This window comes from Kryptolebias marmoratus, linkage group LG4 (assembly GCF_001649575.2).
Source record: "Kryptolebias marmoratus isolate JLee-2015 linkage group LG4, ASM164957v2, whole genome shotgun sequence".
Taxonomy (NCBI): domain Eukaryota; kingdom Metazoa; phylum Chordata; class Actinopteri; order Cyprinodontiformes; family Rivulidae; genus Kryptolebias; species Kryptolebias marmoratus.
Window position 1 is genome coordinate 29,536,468 of NC_051433.1, and position 19,343 is coordinate 29,555,810.

Consider the following 19,343-nt stretch of genomic DNA (forward strand, 5'->3'; position numbering starts at 1 on the left):
GACTCACCCTGTCCTCTTTCCTTCCAGATCCAACCACGGCACGCGCACTGTACATAGACTCCACCTTGTAAATAAAAACACTTACCTTCAGCTGTTGTCTCCGTGTCTGGTTTTGGTCTCGCTCACTGGACATATTACCCTGCGTCCTTGTCATTTTCCTTGTTCCTCTGCTCCAACACACCTGATCTGAATCAATGGGTGATTAACAGGCTTCTGCAAAACAGAAGAGGTAATTTAACCACTGAATCAGGTGTGTCGGAGCAGAGAAACAAGGAAAACATGCAGGATAGTGGCCCTTGAGGACCAGGGTTGGACACCCCTGGTCTAAGCCATGAATAGTATTTTTTAACTCAGATTGTTATTGCAGTGGTGATTTTTTTCTTTTGCTTAATCTTTTTAAGACCACCCTGTAAATATCCTAGAAGATGTCTTGCCATACTTTTGAAATCCAGCAAAATTTTTTACAGCCTTCACAAACAGTTCAGCTGACAAAGCATTTTCTCAGTGACATTATTGATGGTCTGTGACAGATTTCAAGTTGTGACTGTGCTTGATTGAACTCATGAGGAAATACTTTATCACAATGGTTCACATTGTTATTTCAACTGTTATTTCCTAGACTTATACTTTAGCTGTCACTGTAAATTTGTATTATTCTCTTTGCAGTTGTTCTTGCACAGATAAGAATTAAACCACTGGACAAACTTTAATGAAACTCAGAAAGTAATCACTGAATGTACCACATATAATTAACCTCTGGAGTCAGCCAGAATTAAGATGACTTTAACAAATGCAAAAATAGTTATAACTCAATCATTTTTACACAGATTGAGCTAACTTTTGTCATGGCGGTAGCTGAGAGACATACTCCAAGTGCTCCACATTTCAAAAAACCTTTGCTTTGAACTTTGCATTACCTGTTGTCTGTCACAAGGCTTTTAAGCTTTTCATGTTTTGACACCTATGACATGGTAGTATGTAATAATAAAGTTTATAATTATCAAAAAAGCCAATGATTTCAATAAAACAGCCTAACAGTAACCAAAGCACCAACCTGTTACCAGGAAGTGACTGAAGGCGAGACCACACTTGTCAGAAGCTGCATTTGTTCAGCTGCTAGTGTACTTGTCTGTGTCTCTGTGTGTGGGTGTGTGTGTGTGTGTGTTGAGTCAGGAGGCACACCCTGTACTTGGTGTTAGTCAGTGTGTCTGCACCGGAGGGATGAAAAACATAATGTGTGTTCATCTGCCCTCGGGACGCGATTTCTTGAGGGATGATCAGCAGTGTTGGCACTCACAGCAGAGAATCCACCACCTGAGGCTCCTCTTGTTGGTTCTGAAGAGTTTGTGGGTTTTTTTCACTTCATCATTTCACAGGTGTAAAAAAGTTCAAATTTTGTTGCCTTTTTTATAGATAAGATATATGTTCTAACATTGGCTTTGAAGCATTAAATCATCACATAGTGAAAAACCCCTGCATCATGACTCTGGTTACAAAAAATGTGAAGCTTTGTTTGGACATGCTTGGTGGCGATAATGGAATTTCACCTTTCCAGCCTGCAGAAACGAATCACAGACAGAACAAACATGTTTTGTGTATTTTGAATCTAAGGTGTAAAGTACTAGTCAAATGTTTGGACACACCTTCTCCTTCAAAACCAACTGATAAATGTAAGCGAACCTTTCACCAGAATCAAATGTACACACGCTCATTTAGAAAGTACATTCGTGAAATGTTTCAAAGTGAATAATATAAAAATTGTGATGACAGAGATTACTTTAACATGTTTTAGATTATACTTTCACATCACTGGAAAACAAAGACATCAGGAATATTTTCTAAACAAACAAATGTTGAGGACAAACAGATATTTTTACAGAAAAAAAGGTGTAGCTACTATTATTGATTTTTCTGTGGTTGTCTCAAGATCCCTAGTTCAACTCTTTGCCTTGAGATAACCCAGCTAGTTTTATCTCATTATCTTGAGATAACTGAGATAACTAAGCTTGTTTTATCCTGTAATCTGATGTTGAGCAAACAAAACATTACCTATAGAAAACATGGCTAATTTTGTCAAAAATAATTAGATGAATATAGTGTGAAAAATTATTGAGATAAAAAAATAATGAGCAATCTTATTTCAAGACAAAGTCATTAAAGAAAACTGGGCATGTCCCCTCTCAGCTTCTGTAGATTCTTATGATCAGATACAAAAAATAAACAAAAATAACCTGACATGTTTTTGTACTTCAGGAAGAAATCAGAGCACCCAGAATAAACTGGTGCCTGCATGGTAGGCACATGCAAATTTCACACAGAAAGATCGTAGCTGAGAGTTGAACCAAGAATCTTTATTCTGTGAGGCAATAGCCCCAAATACTGCACATCTGTGCATCACTGTATTATCATTTAAATTTATACATTTAGTATGCATATAATCAGTAGCAGCTTGTTTTTAGTCTAACATTAGAGATTTTTTTCAGGAGTAGTTTATTTTTTTTTTAAAAAAAAGCTTTGTAAAAAAGGGTTGAAAGCTATGAGAATGTCTTTAAATATAAAAGCTAAAACTCAGAGGTTGTGGTGGAGTTGGTGTGGTCGTTGTGCGAGAGGTGTATACACCCTGAATGTTTTTCTGTTCTGTTTTATACAGAAATGTAGGCCTAATAACAATATGATTAGTGAAGAAATCTAGCACTGCTGGCACTAATAGAAAAATTAAACATATATATTCTGAATCTTTGCTAGAGAATAATTTCTTTACGTGGACCTCGCTGAATTTTATTTAAAGGCCACTGGCTTAGAGCTGTGCTGTATCTTAACAATAATTACAAATAATCTCAGGACAAACTGGATGAATGTAAAGCAAAGTAAAGCAAAATCAGTTCACTTTCTTGACTGCTTTAAGACAATGGATGTGTTTCTTTTTCATTTGGATAATATAATTTAAATTAGAGAAAGTTATTTCATAGTGTTGTGGGTATCAGGACAAATTGTTTAATCAACAATTGAGTTTGGGATAAGTACCAAGATTTAAGCATTTAATTTTTTTAAACAAATGTTTGAACTGTCTTTAAAAACAAACAAAAACATTTAAGAGAAAGAGTTTTATTTATTTGTTTTTTCCCCAAGACTGTTAGGTAAGACCATTATTGCTTTTTTCCTTTCTTTTTATTTTACAGTAAGCCTGGTTTAGACTAGTTGAGGGTCACAGATTGTGTGTGTGTGTGTGTGTGTGCGTGTGTGTGTGTGCGTGTGTGTGTGTGTGTGTGTGTGTGCGTGTGTGTGTGTGTGTGTGTGTGTGTGTGTGTGTGTTGATTCAGAGGTGAAGGGAGTGATGCTAAAGGGTGTGACTCTGACACATACTTTATCACCTCGTCCAGGTGAGGCAGCGTCTATAAAGGAGCTGCTGCTTTAATACGGGGAACATCCGATCTTAAAAGCTGTCAGGTAAGCTGAAAATCAGAAAACACACCCAGCTGCATCGGATTCTGTTTCTGTCTGCTGACGGCTGCTTTGTTTGCTTACATTTTTCAGATTTTTCACAGAAGCCCGACATGAGAATACTTGTACTGGTAGCTGGTAAGATTTCTTTAACTCTTTTTTTCATTTGACGATAGTTCTTTAGCTTGTTTCACAGAAAAACAGACTATTCATTCTTTACCAGAAGTGTGTGTTTGTAAACAGCTGAAGCTGCTGATTACAGTTATCACTGTCTGTTTGATGACACTTACAGAAGTGTTGGTCTTAGACGAATTCCTGTACGTGACGAAGAGAATTTAGGGAAGTTACTAGAAACCTGGATTTCTTGCAGGATCTTAGTATCAGAAAAATACAAACAGCAATCTTACAGTCAACATGTAAAAACTAGAAGCTTTCTGATGACATTTTTAATGGTTCCCATGCGGCTACTGCCAAAAATTTCAACATTGATCAAATTTCTCCACCAAAGCCCAATAATACTTTGGGGCTTCATTTTGTAATAACTTAAGCTGACAAAATCTGACATTGTATAAACTGTAGAAGTATAAAGAGAACCAAGGTCAAAAGAAATGTTAAAGGGATAGTCCAGACAGCTTTAAAATGATGTTCTGTCTAATAGTTATCAGTAGTTAATACCTTTTGAGCCGTGACATCAGTCATCGAGCTCAGAGTGTGGAGAAAGAGGCAGAAGTTTTCCTCCAGGCTAAACAAATGGCTTGCCAAACAATTGCCTGTTTTTTGTATTTTTTTCAGGCTTCTGATTCAAGTCCTTTTCAAAAACGACATACTGGTGTGAAAGAATGCTACATTAGCTTTTATAAAGTTGTTTATCTCAACAACATTCATGTTATTACTGCAGCATAGTATGAGTTACCATGTTGTTAAAAATCATCAATTTGAAGCCGTAATCACTCAATTAAAACTATTTTAGCACGCTGGTGTCATTTCAGGCTTATTTTGTAACTTTTAGTTTGTGTAATTTTTTTGCACCATGCCCAACTGTTTGGAAGAGTGGAGGAACTTGTGAAACAGTGTGCAAAAAGATCTGTTTTTACAAGCATCTATTCGACTCCTGAAAAGGTCAAATTATTGTTACAATTAAATATCTACACGTATTGTCTGCTGCCTTTCATGCCAGAGTTTTACGCTAAAGTTGTCTTATGTTGAGAAATGAAGAAGTTGTTGCAGTTTTGGTCAATAACATGAATAACATTTTGTGTGATCTCCCGCTCAGAGTAGTGAGTATTTGGGGATGACTACGACATCATCAAAATTTAGGTCAATAGCTGTAAAACTGGCGCCACCGAGCCCTGTGACCACCACCAGTAGGCAAGGCAGGACACAACAGCTGAGACTGACTGAGCCGAGGTTTGAACCAGCAACCCTCCAGCTACAGGGCAAACCCCTACCTCCTGAGCCACTGCTGCCCATTTTAGTTTAATGTGTTCGCATTACCTGTTAAAGTCAACCTTGTTTGTCTGTTAGCAAAATACCCCATGAACCACTCAACAGATTTTAATGAAACTTTCAAAAAGGAATTACTGTATGTACATCTACAACTGATTCACTTTGGAAACCAACTCAGTTTAAGATGGCCGCCACAGCTAAACAAAATTAACCAACACGAAAATGATTATTACTCAGTCCAATTTACACTTATCTAGCTAAAATTTGGTTTGGTAGTAGCTGAAACATTGTGAGTGCTAACACAATGTGTAAAATTTTGTTTTAGAATTCTGTCTGTCTTTTATGAAAATATTTTATGAACCACCAGCCAGATTTTAATGAAACGTTCAGGAAATACTCAAAGATTGGCCATATACAAATGACTAGAGTTGAAGTCAATCCAATTCTACTTGTAATTAATCTTTATGAATTATAGTGGTGTGTTATTTGTAGCTGATTCCCAACACACTCTGAGTGTGTCATATCAGATATAACTGTGCATAAAGGACTGCTGTGACAACCAGTTCCTGTTCTTCCTCTTCACAGCGATAGCAGCAGTATCTCAGGCCCAGAATGACTGCTCTCGGGGGGCATGTTACCCCCCCATCGGAGACCTCCTGCTGGGCAGATCTTACCTGCTCCGAGCCTCCTCCACCTGCGGCCTCACCGGCTCCGAGGTCTACTGCACCCCCTACCAACAGGTACCACTTTACCAATGTTTCGCCCACTCTATTTATCATCAAGAAAATTTTCCGAATGACGAAGGCAGACAGATTAAAGACGATGAAGGAATTCATCTTGCCTGGCAGCTTTCACGCCACAATTTTGAACTAAGACCACTTTGTTTTGAGAAATGACATTTCATGAAGGATGACTCTTAGCTACTACAACATCAAATTTTAGCTCAATATCTGTAAATATGATAAAATTAAAACCATATTTCAGTTTGCTAGGATTGATTAACTGTGGCATCCATCTTGGATTCAATTGACTTTAAAAGTTAATGAGTCTTTACTTTCTGAAACTTTGTTTAACATATGTTCAGTGGCTCATGAGATATTTTGCTAACAGACAAACAAAGTTGACTCCAACAGTTTAAACTAAACTTTTTAGCACTGATTTTGTGCAATGAATATCACACACGATATGCATTGAGCCCGACTCTCAGCTACTTCCACACTAAGTTTTAGATCAATATTTGTAAAACAAACTTTATGATAGCCATTTTTGTGTTTTGCAAGGTCAGTTGGGTGTGGCAGCCATCTTGAATTGGGTTGCCTTCAGAGGGCATACAACCAGTGAAAGTTTTATTAAAATCTATCCAGTAGTTCATGAGATATTTTGCAGAGAAAGTTGATTCCAGTAGTTGTAGACAAAGTTTTAAATAAAGATGTTGCACAGTTAGTGGTCAGAGTATGTGTTACAGAATACTCTCAACCACTGCCACACCAGATATTAGAACAATATCTACATGAACACAGTTCTTGAGGACATAGAAAAGATGAAAATCCAGACTAACCCAGGAGTAAAAATACAAATGTTGACCACCTAAATATATATATATATATATATATATATATATATATATATGTTTAATGGCAGTATTTGCTCAGGTCACAGCTTCATGTCAGAGTCCCTCCAGCAGACAGGGAGACATGTAGAGATGAATTTGTGAAACAGTCTGATTTTTGTGCCAGAGAATCATGTTGAAACTGTCTGCTGGCTCAGGACAGTCAACCCATAACTGGATCTGAGGGCTGATTTGGAAATGAGAGCAACTGTTCAGAGCAGAGGGCAGTGAGCAAGAGTCAAGCCTGGTGTGTTGCAACCTTTCTTTGGTTCAAACAAAAGAAAAGTGAAAAGAGCTTCTCATTTGTGTTTCATGTTCTTTATTTTAGCTTAGCTTCATGTTAGCTTTGTAAGAGGTTATGCACCAAAAAGGCTGAGAGCAGCAAAGGTCACCAGCTGCTCATCAGTTCAACAACCAGTCTTTTTAAGGGAGTGAAAGAAAGATCTTGGGCACAAATGTACCAAAGGATTGCAAAGCCTTTGTGAGCCTTAATCCCATCCGTCTAACTCACAAAGCCTTCTCAAAGGGAGATGTGAGCCTCAAACTGCTAACCATACAGGATCTCTCTGCAGTACTGCAGTTTTCCCACATTAAAACCAGGTTTTACGCAGCATTTAGAGGAAACCATTTCCCATATTTACCATTAAAAACAGATGTTCACATACACTGTATAAAAAGACACTAAACCAATTTTTCTCACTGTCTAAAATTAAATCAAACTAAACCTTTCCTGTTTTAGGTCAGTTAGGATTCCCCAAATTACTTCTATTTGTTAAATGCCTGAATACTGAAAGAGACAATTTTTTAGATTTGTTTTTATTATTCTCTTTGAGTTATAAGTTTACAGACACTAAGATTACTCTACCTTTAAACTGATTGGGAAAGCCCAGATGATGATCTCATGGCTTTGGAAGCTTTTAGTTGACAACATTTGAGTTACTGGAGGCTCAGCTGTGGATGCATTTTTAGACACACCTTAAACACTCTGCTTCTGTGTGTGACATCTTGGGAAAATCAAAACAAATCAGCTAATATACTAGGAAGAGAATTGTGGAACTCCACAACTTCACAGATTTCAAGATGCCTACTTGTTCCTGTTCTAGAAACTACAATGACACGTTAAAAAGAAGTTTTATTAACTATGAACAAAACAGTTGTTTTAAAGATATGAAGATATTGCCAACAAAACATATTTATAGTACTAAAAGTGTAATTCATTCTGTAACATACTAATACATGTGTACTTAGCTGGATGATGTGAAACTTGTCATTGATTATATATAATGTGCGTTTTGCAGCAGTTCTGCATATTTTGTTGTAGAATCATCTTTAGATGCATCATAATTTACTTTTGATCCTATAGACAACTGAATTTCAATTTTGCATGAGTATTTTATCTTCTTTAGCACATAATTAAGTAATTAATTCTGGCAAAGAAACTGTAATTATTCCTCCTACAAGACAGAACAGCAAAGACATACAGGATCATGTTGGTGTTTATATTCCACAGCCTTCAGACTGCAGGATCAGCCTCAGGGCAGAAATAGTTGTGCTGGGAGTGGGCCCGCCTGTTTATCACCGTTTCCTTTTGTGATGATGGGTGGAGGGGGTAGGAACAGCCAGCTGAATCATAGAGCTGACAAACACACACAGGTGCACACAAACTGGGCTGTGACCATTAAAGACTAGTTGGTGACTGAAAATTGAGAGAAAGTAGGTGAATTTTCTGGTGCAGTCTCACTAAACTGAAGTGTTTGTAACCAAATGACCAGTAAGACATGTGACCATGTTTTGAGACACCAGTTTCCAAAACTTAGTCTACTTTTGTGTGCACAGTTTAGAAAACTGTATTCTTGGCCATGCACAATATTTTGATGCCCACTTCAGCCCACTTTGTACCCACCTTGGCAGTTGTCCTCAAATGTATGATTTCATCAGTTTTATATTAAAGACAGGCAGATTGAGAGCAGTTTCTTTAAATAATTATAATTTATCATCAGTGCGGCTTTTAGTCATGGACATTTGCCCTTTATTTTTTCTATCATAAGGAGAGCTCCCATGCAAGAGTCAAAATACAGCTCTGATGCTCTTGAGACTCTAGAGCTTTTCTCCATCCTTCCTGACCAAACTGCTGCAGCTCCTTCAGGTTGGATGGTGCTGCTCGAGTCCAACAAGCTTTCAATCAAACCAGAGATTCTTAGTTGGATTGAGGTCAGGGCTTTGACTGGACCATTCCAGGACATTTAACCGGTTCTCCTTAAACCAGTGGAGTGTTTCTTCAGCTGTGTGTTTAGTGTGTTTCCTGCTTGAAGGTTAACCTCTGTCCCCATCTCACATTTCTGGAGAGAAATTAGAGACAACCCCATACCATCAGAGAGGCTGGCTTTTGAACTGTGAGCTGATAACAGGCTGGATGGTTCCTCTCTTCATTAGTATGGAGGGTGTGGAGTCTGTGGAATTTCAAGTTTTAATTCATCTGACCACAAAACAGTTTTCCATTTTGCTTCAGTTCATTTTAAGTTACCAAACTAGATGGCAGTGCTTCTGGATGGTTTTTACATATACATTCTTCATTACATGACAGAGCTTTAACCAGCATTTTGTAGATGGCACGGTGAACTGTGATTACAGAAGTGTTCCTGAGCTCATGCAGGGATGTCTAGCACAGAATCAGACCAGTTTTTAATGCCTCAGAGATTTCTCCAGATTCTTGAAGTATTTTGATATTATGAAGTATAGATGATGGAATATACAAAGTCTTCTAGGTTTTCCATTGAGGTATATTATTCTGAAATGGTTCCAACATTTTTAGACATTGTATTTTTCGCAGACTGGTGAACCACTGCCCATCTTTACATCTTTGATTTTCAGCTTCTCCAAATTGCTCTTTTTATACCCAGTCCTCTTACTGACCTGGTGCCAATTACCCTAATTTATTGCAAAATGCTCCTTCAGCTGTTTCTTATTTGTACGGTTGTACCACTTACTTTTATAGCCTTTGTTGCTCCTGCCCCAACTTTTATGAGATGTGTTGCTGCCATCAAATACAAAATTACCTCATTTTCCCTAAAAACAGTACAATTTTGTAGTTTAAACTTTTGATATGTTTACTATCTTCCATTGAGAATAAAATAAGGGGTTGTGAGATTTGCATGCCATTGCATTCTGTTTTTGTTTTTTACATTTTACACAATGTCCTAACTTTTTTGGACTTGGGGTTGTAGAAAGACTACCAGTATGATGTGAATACTTATACAACCCACTGTAGTTTGGTTGTTTATATGCAGTCAGGCTGCTCTTGATACTTTTATTATCAGATTTGTTAGGATGCAATGCAATTGCACTTGAATAATCTATAACCAAAACAGGTGCTGATAAGCTTTGTAAACTGATTGTGTCATGGTGTCTGCTTCAGACTTTACACCCATACTGTTGGTGGAAAAGCACGTTCAGTTCACAAAGACAGTTGGCCCCAGGTGAAGAGCAAACAGTGTTTATTTACTTGTGTATTGCAGGTGATTTACCCTGCAGAGCCAAAAGCAACAAACCATAAGAGCACGACTTTTAACCTACATGCAGTACAAATGTTGGATAAAAATCCAGTTATGCTTCACAAGGCCAACTGAGTGGGTGAAAGTGGTTTTACAGTTACAAGGTCAGACTTTAAAACCTGAGATAAGACACGTAACATTAAAAACACTGAACTGTACCCACAATGCCCCTGCAAAAAAGAAATATTTTACAAAATAATTACTGCCCGTTGTCAAAGGTTGATAATGGTTTTGCCTGTGTGTGTGTTTGTATGTCTGTCTTATTAGCAAAATGTCTTGTGAACCTCTGGATGGATTTTAATGAATCTTTCAGAAAGTAATCACTGAATGTGCATCTACTTTTATAGTCAACTTCATTCAAGATGACCACCACAGCCAACTGACATTAGGAAACACAAAAATGGCTATAAATCAGTTGATGTTACAGATTTTGTGTTTAAAATTGGTTTTCTAGTAACTGAGCATTATTCCCAATACATACTCTGAGTTCATTACATTGTGTGAGATCTTTACTTAAAATTTTGACATTAACTCTTAGAGTCAATCTGCTGGTGAAGTGAAGTGAAATTTATTTATATAGCACTTTTCCGCAACAAGGCGATTCAAAGTGCTTTACAACACAGAAACAACAATCAGGTACAGAATCAAATACAGATAAAAACATCATATCAAACATAATAAAAACATCATAATCAAATATAAAGATACAGAAGTAAAAACATCAATCATGTATAATCTAAATGAAATATAAGGTAATCTAAATAAAGTCATAAAACTAAACATCTAAACATGAGCTAAGACAGTCAAAATAGTAGTTAAGATAATCTAAATGAAATCATGATTAAATTAAAGCTGAACTAAACAACAATTAGGAATCTAACAATATCTAAAATATGAGCTAAGATAAACTAAACTAAACTAAATGTACAGGAAGGCTAAATAAGCTGACATAAACTGAAACATGATAATGCTAAACTAAAGGTACAACATGTCTAATTAATAGTACCAAAAAGGCCCGCTAAACAGCCAACATGAAAAATGTTAAGATAAACATGATGATGCCAAACTAAAGGTACAAGAGACTAGCTAATAGTACCAAAAAGACCTACTAACAGCCAACATAGGAATTACTAAGATAACTAGACCAAAGTAGTGAAGGAGGGGAGGGAGGGAGTGGGGTGACAGAGATGACTTAGAGACAGCGGAAAGTGTGTGTGTGTGTGTGTGTGTGTGTGTGCAGAGGCAGTGGCAGGCAGTGTGGTGCATGTTTAGTGTGTGTAGTCCATGAATCACATCACAGGGGCCGTTGTCTTTGATGATGGAATGTTATCAGCCAGCCCAGAGCAGATCCACAGATGTCCGTAGGCAGGAGGGGGCAGAGCATCTTGTTTACATAGAATCCAGGGAGAAATTGAAGATAGCTGACCAAGGTCAGCATAGGGAGCCAGATTCACATAACAATAATTGTTTTGGGTCAGGCAGACATTATGTTTTCTGTCTGTCCTAAAAGTCTTGCTGATACTTCTCAATGGTGAATCTAAATAGCCAAATTCCAGGTCCAATCCGCCTTAATTCGAGCGAGCAACTTTCTTCAAGATGTAATCCATATCATTCATGAGTCCTGTAACCACAATTCAGTCTGTGGTCCTGTAAAAGGATTGCATCCAACTTGCGGTTCAGCTCCCGTAACAACACAGTTTGAGTTTTGACTGCCGAACCCATCAAACGAAGTTTACGATTAGTCACATAACAGCTTAATCCAAACAGCAGAAATCCTGTTATCAAAAAGACCTTCCACGTCATCCACTGACAAAATTGATAGACAAACAATATTCCATTTTCTCCAGGAATCCACCGAATGATGTCCCATCTGGGCAGGCGGGCTCTCTCTTGCCCTGTCTTCCCGTCGAGAAAATTTGATCAATTGCGTTGAGAGACCAGCTGACCAGATCCATAGTTTAAATTTAAATTTTGGAGAATGTGCAAAAGAGAGGCTCCAAAAAGAGAGCAGGGCAAAGAGGCCTGGGGGTTCAGGAGACAGAGAGAAAAGAAACACGTCCGCCTTCCACCAGGAGCAGAGAGAGAGAAAAGTCTTGGACGACTGGTGTAGATTCTCAGTCATCCAGGACATGGTAAATCCTAAAAAGGTTAAAAAACAAAAACAACTGGACTTTTGTTTAGTAGCTGAAGACGTTTTGCTTTTTATCCGAGGAGCTTTCTCAATTCAAAAAGCCATGTGTTGAGTTAAAGCTTTTAAATCTGAGTTGATATGTAATCCAGTTTGTCTGTTAGCAAAATGTCTGATAATTCAATGGCAGATTTTAATGAAACTCTCAGAAAGTAATTATTAGATGTACATCTACCCCCAATTTAAAATGGCCTCCACAGTTAATGGACATTAGAAATACAAAATGGCTTTAACTCAGTTTTACAGATATTTGGCTAAAATTTGACATGGTAGTAGTTGAGAGTCATTTACAATACAGACTTTGAGAGTAAATTGATCATGCATGGGAGATCAAGACTGAGCATAACATTATTTTCAAATAGCAATAACACCATCATTTCACATCACAAGATGATCTTAGTTTAAAATTTTGGCATGAAAGGTGGTGGGCAACATGCATTCCTCAATGGAATACCAGGCTTTTAATGTTTAAAATGAATTAGGGTCTTGTATTTTCATTAAAAGTTATATTTAAGGTACAATATTCTTCACTTTTACTTCATAGCAATGAAAGCATGAAAGGTCTGATCAATATGACCTGACTGAGTGTGTTATTTGTAAACGGTTTCATAAATCTTTGCATACTTTTTGGACCGTTTTTTGACTGTTTTGTCATTTTAGGTCTCACAATTTTAAACAGGAAATCATTTTTTGAGATCATAATGTGCTGAAAAAAGAAAGTTTCTGCAAAGTGGCCACTTGAACTGAAAAGATAAATTTAAAGACACAGCAACATCTAGTGGATTCTTGTAGCAACATATCTGAGCCAAGAGTTGAAAATGAGGTTAACAATTTTTAATGAAATAAAGTAAAACTAATAAATGTCCAAAGCATATCACCTAACATTTACTGTGGTGTCCCTTTTTTAATTTTAATTGTATTTTCCAATTTGAAACTACAATCCCCAATCAAAAATCCACACTTAATGACAAAGTTAACAAGAATAGTATTGAATTTTGTAAATTTAATAAAAAATTTAGAGTATAAGTAGTAGTATTAAGTATTTAGACATTTTGTAATAGCACTCAAAATTTAACTCAGATTCTTCCTATTTCTTTTGATCTTTACTGAAATTTTTCTGCAACCTTGACTGGAGTCCACTTGTGGTAAATTAAACTTGTTTGATTTGAAAAGGCTCACACCTTTCTACAGAAGCCCTTCTAGCAAATTCCAAAGCATGAGGTCAAAAGAATTGTCAATATAACCCAAAAAGTGTAACAAGATTTTTTTTCCCCCGTCTCACAGTGGAGGATGAAGTGCTGCCCGTGTGACTCCAGGAACCCAAACGGTCAGCTGGCCCACACAGTCCAGGAAGTCCTGGCAACATCTGGACCAGACAGATGGTGGCAGTCCAAGAAAGGTGAGATTCATCACTATACAACCAAAGCCATAAAAAATTAAAGGCCTAGCATTTCTTTAAGTAATGCATATCACCCTCCACCTTCCATGCCAGAGTTTTAGACTAAGGCTGCAGGTCTTAATGCTCAATTCAAATTTTTTGCTTGATTTTTTGTGTGTATGTTCACATGTGTGCAGAAGACATCACATGCATCACGCTGTTTACAAACAAATTATTCAGAACAGACACGTTTTTATCTGACATACTTGTTTCATCCAGTGTTTACAGTTAATCTTGTGTTTCTCACCTGCTCTGGGGCAGAACTAAACTTTTGGAATGAAAGTGATGTACTGAAAACAGAAACAAGCTTAAGTATCGATCCCAGCATGCTAGTATGGATATAATCCGATACCAACATTAGTATCATATGATGCTGTAGATTCTCAGGCAGCCAGGACATGGCAACAAGTTAATGAAAAGAAGACAAAGCAACTGGACCTCTGTTCTGTAGCTGAATACATGTGGAGTTACAAGCTTTAAACTGCATGGTGTTGGTATATATATTATCAATATTTAGATCAACCTTCATACCCCTACTTTAATGATGTAAAAATTGGATGAAATGTGGCATGATCATTCAGATTGAAGTCACTTTGAAAAACATCAGATATTTATCAGATTTAGTACCACATATGAAAGTGACCTGAGCAGGATTTGAAAAAATCAGATTCAGATTGTCATAAAAAAATAGATATGGATCACATGGTCAAAGCTGCAGCTTTAATAACATAAGGATTACACATTAACAGCCCAGTCTGAATGATGATGATGATGGTGTTTGTTTGTCCTGTAGGAGTAAATCCAGTCACGCTCCAGTTTGACCTCAACAGCTTGTTCCAGCTTGACAACCTTCTACTCAACTTCAAGGTACGACACACTAAAAATACCATAAGATGAACTTTTTATCATTAAGTCTTTGTGTACTCGAACAGTTTCAGTTATACAGAGACATCACAAAATTTTAAAACATAAATTGTAAACAAATATTGTGTTCTGCTCATGCAAACTATCTATAACATTTATAGTTTTGATACCAATTTTTTGGACACTGATGGACAAACCCTGCGATTGTTGTCTCCGTAGGGTCCTCGTCCTCAAGCCATGGTGATAGAGAGGTCTGTGAATAATGGTCAGACGTGGGAACCCGCTCTCTACTTAGCCACAGACTGTCAGAAAGCTTTTCCTGGTGTCCCGACAACGATGCCTCTTACTCTGGACCAGACATACTGCCACACCCTACCCCTTCACTCTGACCTGTACCAGGATGAGAGGGTAAGGACAAATCACTGATGCATTGTATCATACCTGTGGGGTACAATTTGTTCAACAAACTGGGCTTAAAACTCTACAATGGTGTTTTAATAATGAAGGAGCCATGTTGCATAACCTTTCCTTTTCATAAGTGTAGGCCACTGCATTCTTACTGCAGCTTCTTCCTGGCACACAACAGTGAATATGGCTTAAATTCAAGTTTACAAGCTTTTTTTTATAGAAATTTTTTGTGCTGAAAATCATTTAAGTTAAATTAACAGACCCTCCAGGATTTTGCAATGTTGCAATCGCAACTAGTAACGCAAAATCAAGAAAACCCCGCAAAATCAAGCAAACTTTTTGCAACTTTGCCTAAAACATTGCAACTTTAACCCAATATTTATTGTTTCTAAAGGGATTCGCCACCGTTTCTGCAGTCTAGTCTCTTCTTTGTGGGTTTGTGTAGTGTGGAATACAAAATAACCCCAAATAACTCACGAAGAAGACACGTGACGTCACTTCCTGTGCACATCAGAATGCCAGGACCGTGCAGGAGCAGCGACCGAAGCCAAAATGTGCACTAATGCTTCACATTTACCCACAAAGATTTCAGCAAAGGACCGCGCAAAACAGTTTCTTTCCCAGCTGCAGGAGAGTGGGGGGAAGCTGTTTTGCACGTCCTGCAGTGTAATCATGGAACATAAACACAAGTCATCCATCAACAAACACTTTGTGTCTGCAAAATGTGTCAGGAGAGCTGCAGACAAGGGACAATCTAGTCGACAAATCACCATGACACATGCTGTTTTGATCCTTTTGATAATGTCAATGTTTGTTGGTAATTATCTTACAAAACTAGTAAGTATTTTTGGTTTATATATTAAAAGTTATAGTTGTTTATTGATTTTAGTAAAAAAAAAATTGCAACTTTTAGGAAAATGCCCCGCGAAATCAGGCATTTTAGCTGCAACAATCACAAAAAATGCCCACGAAATCCTGGAGGGATTGAATTAATTAAAAATCGTTCTGGTCAGATGAGATCTGAAAATGAAATGAAGGTCAAAGAAAGGTTTACAGACAGTGGTGAGAGCAGCTATGTTGTATGGTTTGGAGACAGTGGGACGGACAAAAAGACAGGAGACAGAACAGGAAGTGACAGAGCTGAAGATGTTGAGGTTCTCCTTGGGAGGGACAAGAATGGACAGGATTAGGAATGAGGTCATCAGAGGTCCAGCACAGGTTGAAGGACTGGGAGATAAATCTGCTTTTCTTTCTGGGATGTCACGAAGAACAAAATCAGTGAACAGGTTTTGCTTCATACTGACAGTTAACCAAACTCTTCTGATTTCTGTGTGATGTAGCCTGACTCAAAGAGATGACATTTGAAACAAAGAAATCTGAATAATTTCTGAACTGGCCCCAATCTTTCAGTCAAGCGTCCTTTATTTGCAGCACCTTTTGTATCAATTTAGCACTAATTTCAAAATTTCTATTTTCTTTTTTAATAATAAGATATATTTGTTTTTGTTTTTGTTTTTGCCACAACAAGAAACTATTTTTATGATGTTTTGTTAGAAAATGTGAGTTTTTTGGTTTGATTTTTATCCTTCAAAAACTAATTTCCTCAAATTTTCAATAATTTGTTAATTCAGTCTGATTCTAGTGAAAGGATGCTGACTTTTGATACAATAATTTCTGTGTTTTGAATCTACATCCAAACTTCACTGTACACTAGGCCGGACAGTCCAAAGGTTTCCCAAGGGCAGCAGGCCAGGGCCCCGGGATCTAGAGGGCCCCAAAATAGCACATAGCACATTATTTACTTATTATTTCACATCCCTGGAAAAAGTTAATTTGTTGAAGCCTTTATTATTTTACAGCTGTGTAATGGTTTCTACTGGGATTTAATTTGCTTCAGATGTGTTACAGATTTGAAGTCAGTACAATACTATAGTTCTACTCAAGGATTTAATTCTGTGTAATTCTAAGCCATAATGATTTGTAAATATTCCTATTGCTTAGTGGAAAACTGAACTAGTGTTGCTGTCTTATGTAATTATTCTGTAGTTTTACTTCCATCTTAAGGTCATCTTCAATCTATCAAACAACCTAATATTTTTCACAAAGTCAAGTCGCAGGTGCATTTTTGGTTCTATATTTTTTTATCTCTTTATTTTTTCTAAAACCAAAACTCTGCTGTGGCAACTTATTTTAAAAACCTTCAAATGTATGTTTGTATATCAGTAAGTTGTATGAGTTTAACAAAATGTTGAAAGGGCCCCAAAACTAACTCTGCCCTGCCTAATCCAGCCTTGACTGTACGTATCTGTAAAATGTTTCTGTATGAAAGTGAATTGACAGAAAGTTATCAAAAATATATATGGATGGCAGTTTTTGTGCGAGCATAAAGAATAGTGATGTAAAATATGTGTAAAAGAGAAGCTAACAAAAAAAACACCTTCTTGTCCACAGATTGAGTTCAGTCCACTGCGTCAGTATCTGGCTGCCCTAGCTCCCAACAGCCAAAAACTAGAAGGTATGTGCCTCTAATGGCTTTATAGTCAGAAGTATAACCCAGTTTATGTCTGCAGTTGACTGATTGAGTGAGTCTTTGGTCATCAGAGAGGTCAGGGTTCACGGGGCTCCGGGTCAGGATGACTGAGCTGGGCGAGGTGCCACATCTACCAGGGAGGTCTCTCAGCAGATTCTATGCGCTAAAGGAGATGAGGGTGATGGGCAGCTGTATGTGCCATGGACACGCCAACCGATGTCTGCCAGAGGAATACAACAACGCACTCTCCAACACCATCCAGGTATACATTTGCTAAAACTTTTACTTCAACACAGTTCCATCAAAACTCCAGTCTGGATGTGAGAAACATATAATCTATCAGAAAGACAGAATGTTTCAGGTTAATCAGGAGAAAGGAGCTTTATCTGAGTGAACAATCAAAAATTAAAGGCCTAAAAATGATGCATACATATCGCCTACCGCCATTCATGCCAGAGTTTTAGACTAAAATCATGTTATGATAAGACATGACATAGTTAAAGCTAATTCAGTGAAACTTTATAAATAACAATATGACAATATCTAAAGTAAAATTGTGACAATGTGTTGTTTACAAAATATATATATGTTGGTGGTGTCTCTCAGCTACAACCAAGCCCGTTTTAAACCTAATATTCATTTTTAGGTTTTTGTGTATTTTAACATTGCTTTGTTGAGGCTGCTATCTTGAATCAGGTTAACTCCAAACATTAATCAATTGCTGATGTACATCCAATGATTACTTTCTGAGACTTCCTATCAAATCCAATGACTCATGATGTATTTTGCAACCAAACACGTACATTATCTGCCTTTATAATAATAAAGAAGAATCTTTGTAAATCAACGTAAAGGGTTGTGATATGGTAAATCAATGCTAAGCAAACATGTAATTTTAAACTGAACTTTTGTATATTTTAACTGATCTTTGATGTTTTTTGCTTCAGGTCTACAATGCGGGTATATTTCATTTTTGTTTTGGTTGCTGTGGCTGATTGGCGAGGAAATATTTCATGTATTTGTGCCTCTGCAGGTGAACCCTCAGTGTGACTGCAGGCACAACACAGTTGGTGTGAACTGTGAGCGCTGTGCTGACCTCTACAATGATCTTCCCTGGAGATCTGCAGAGGAGCGCAACACTCATGCCTGCAAAAGTAAGGTCACCCCACCTTCTTAAGCTCAATTACATGCACATATCTCAAAACATTACTGGAAACTCCAGAAAACTAAAAAAAAAACATAAATCTTACAAAGATGAACAAACCTGCAGTATAGTTGGTATCTGAATATTTAAATAAAGTGTGGAAATTTCATTCACAGGCAGGAATGTGTCAAAGCACAAAAACAAATTTAAACCAGAGAAAGATTTTGCAAAAATGTAGTGACTGTTGACTTCTGAATGACTTTACTGAAATTTGCTTAAAAAGTTGACACTGAATTGCTAAAATTAAAAAAAGGGGGAAAAAATTGCCAAAGACAAGCTATAATGTAGCAAAAGACTAGCTAAATGCTAAAAGTAGCAAAATACTAGCTAGAAGCTAAAAGTAGCAAAACACTAGTTAAAAGTATCCAAAGGCTAGCTAGAAGCTAAAGTTGACAAAAGGCTGATGAAAACATAAAAGTAGCAAAAAGCTAGCTAAAACCTAAAATAGCAGAATGTTAAAAACAACAAATCACAAAATGAAAAAACAAAAATAGAGCAAGTACGGTGAAGGAGATGTTAAAGAGATGGTGTTGAAGAGACCTCAGTGTATTTCTATGGGAACAATATTTGTAAACATAAACATTTTAAAAAGTTGTTTTTTGTAACTTTTTGTTACAAAAACCAAAAGTGATAGCACCCATCTCCTGAATGAGCTGAAAGTTTG

General features: G+C 37.1%; 1 protein-coding gene across 1 annotated transcript in view; it reads left to right on the forward strand.

Annotated features, from left to right (window-relative positions):
• The first annotated feature begins 3,339 nt into the window (after nucleotides 1–3,339).
• LOC108240365 (laminin subunit beta-3) overlaps nucleotides 3,340–19,343 on the forward strand; it is a 29,052-nt gene continuing 13,048 nt past the window's right edge. The window contains exons 1-9 of the mRNA XM_017423769.3: nucleotides 3,340–3,447; nucleotides 3,535–3,579; nucleotides 5,473–5,627; nucleotides 13,520–13,634; nucleotides 14,467–14,540; nucleotides 14,757–14,945; nucleotides 17,397–17,460; nucleotides 17,547–17,737; nucleotides 18,509–18,629. Of these exons, the coding sequence (XP_017279258.1) occupies nucleotides 3,555–3,579; nucleotides 5,473–5,627; nucleotides 13,520–13,634; nucleotides 14,467–14,540; nucleotides 14,757–14,945; nucleotides 17,397–17,460; nucleotides 17,547–17,737; nucleotides 18,509–18,629 (934 nt within the window). The 5' untranslated portion in view covers nucleotides 3,340–3,447; nucleotides 3,535–3,554. The remainder of the gene's footprint in view (nucleotides 3,448–3,534; nucleotides 3,580–5,472; nucleotides 5,628–13,519; nucleotides 13,635–14,466; nucleotides 14,541–14,756; nucleotides 14,946–17,396; nucleotides 17,461–17,546; nucleotides 17,738–18,508; nucleotides 18,630–19,343) is intronic.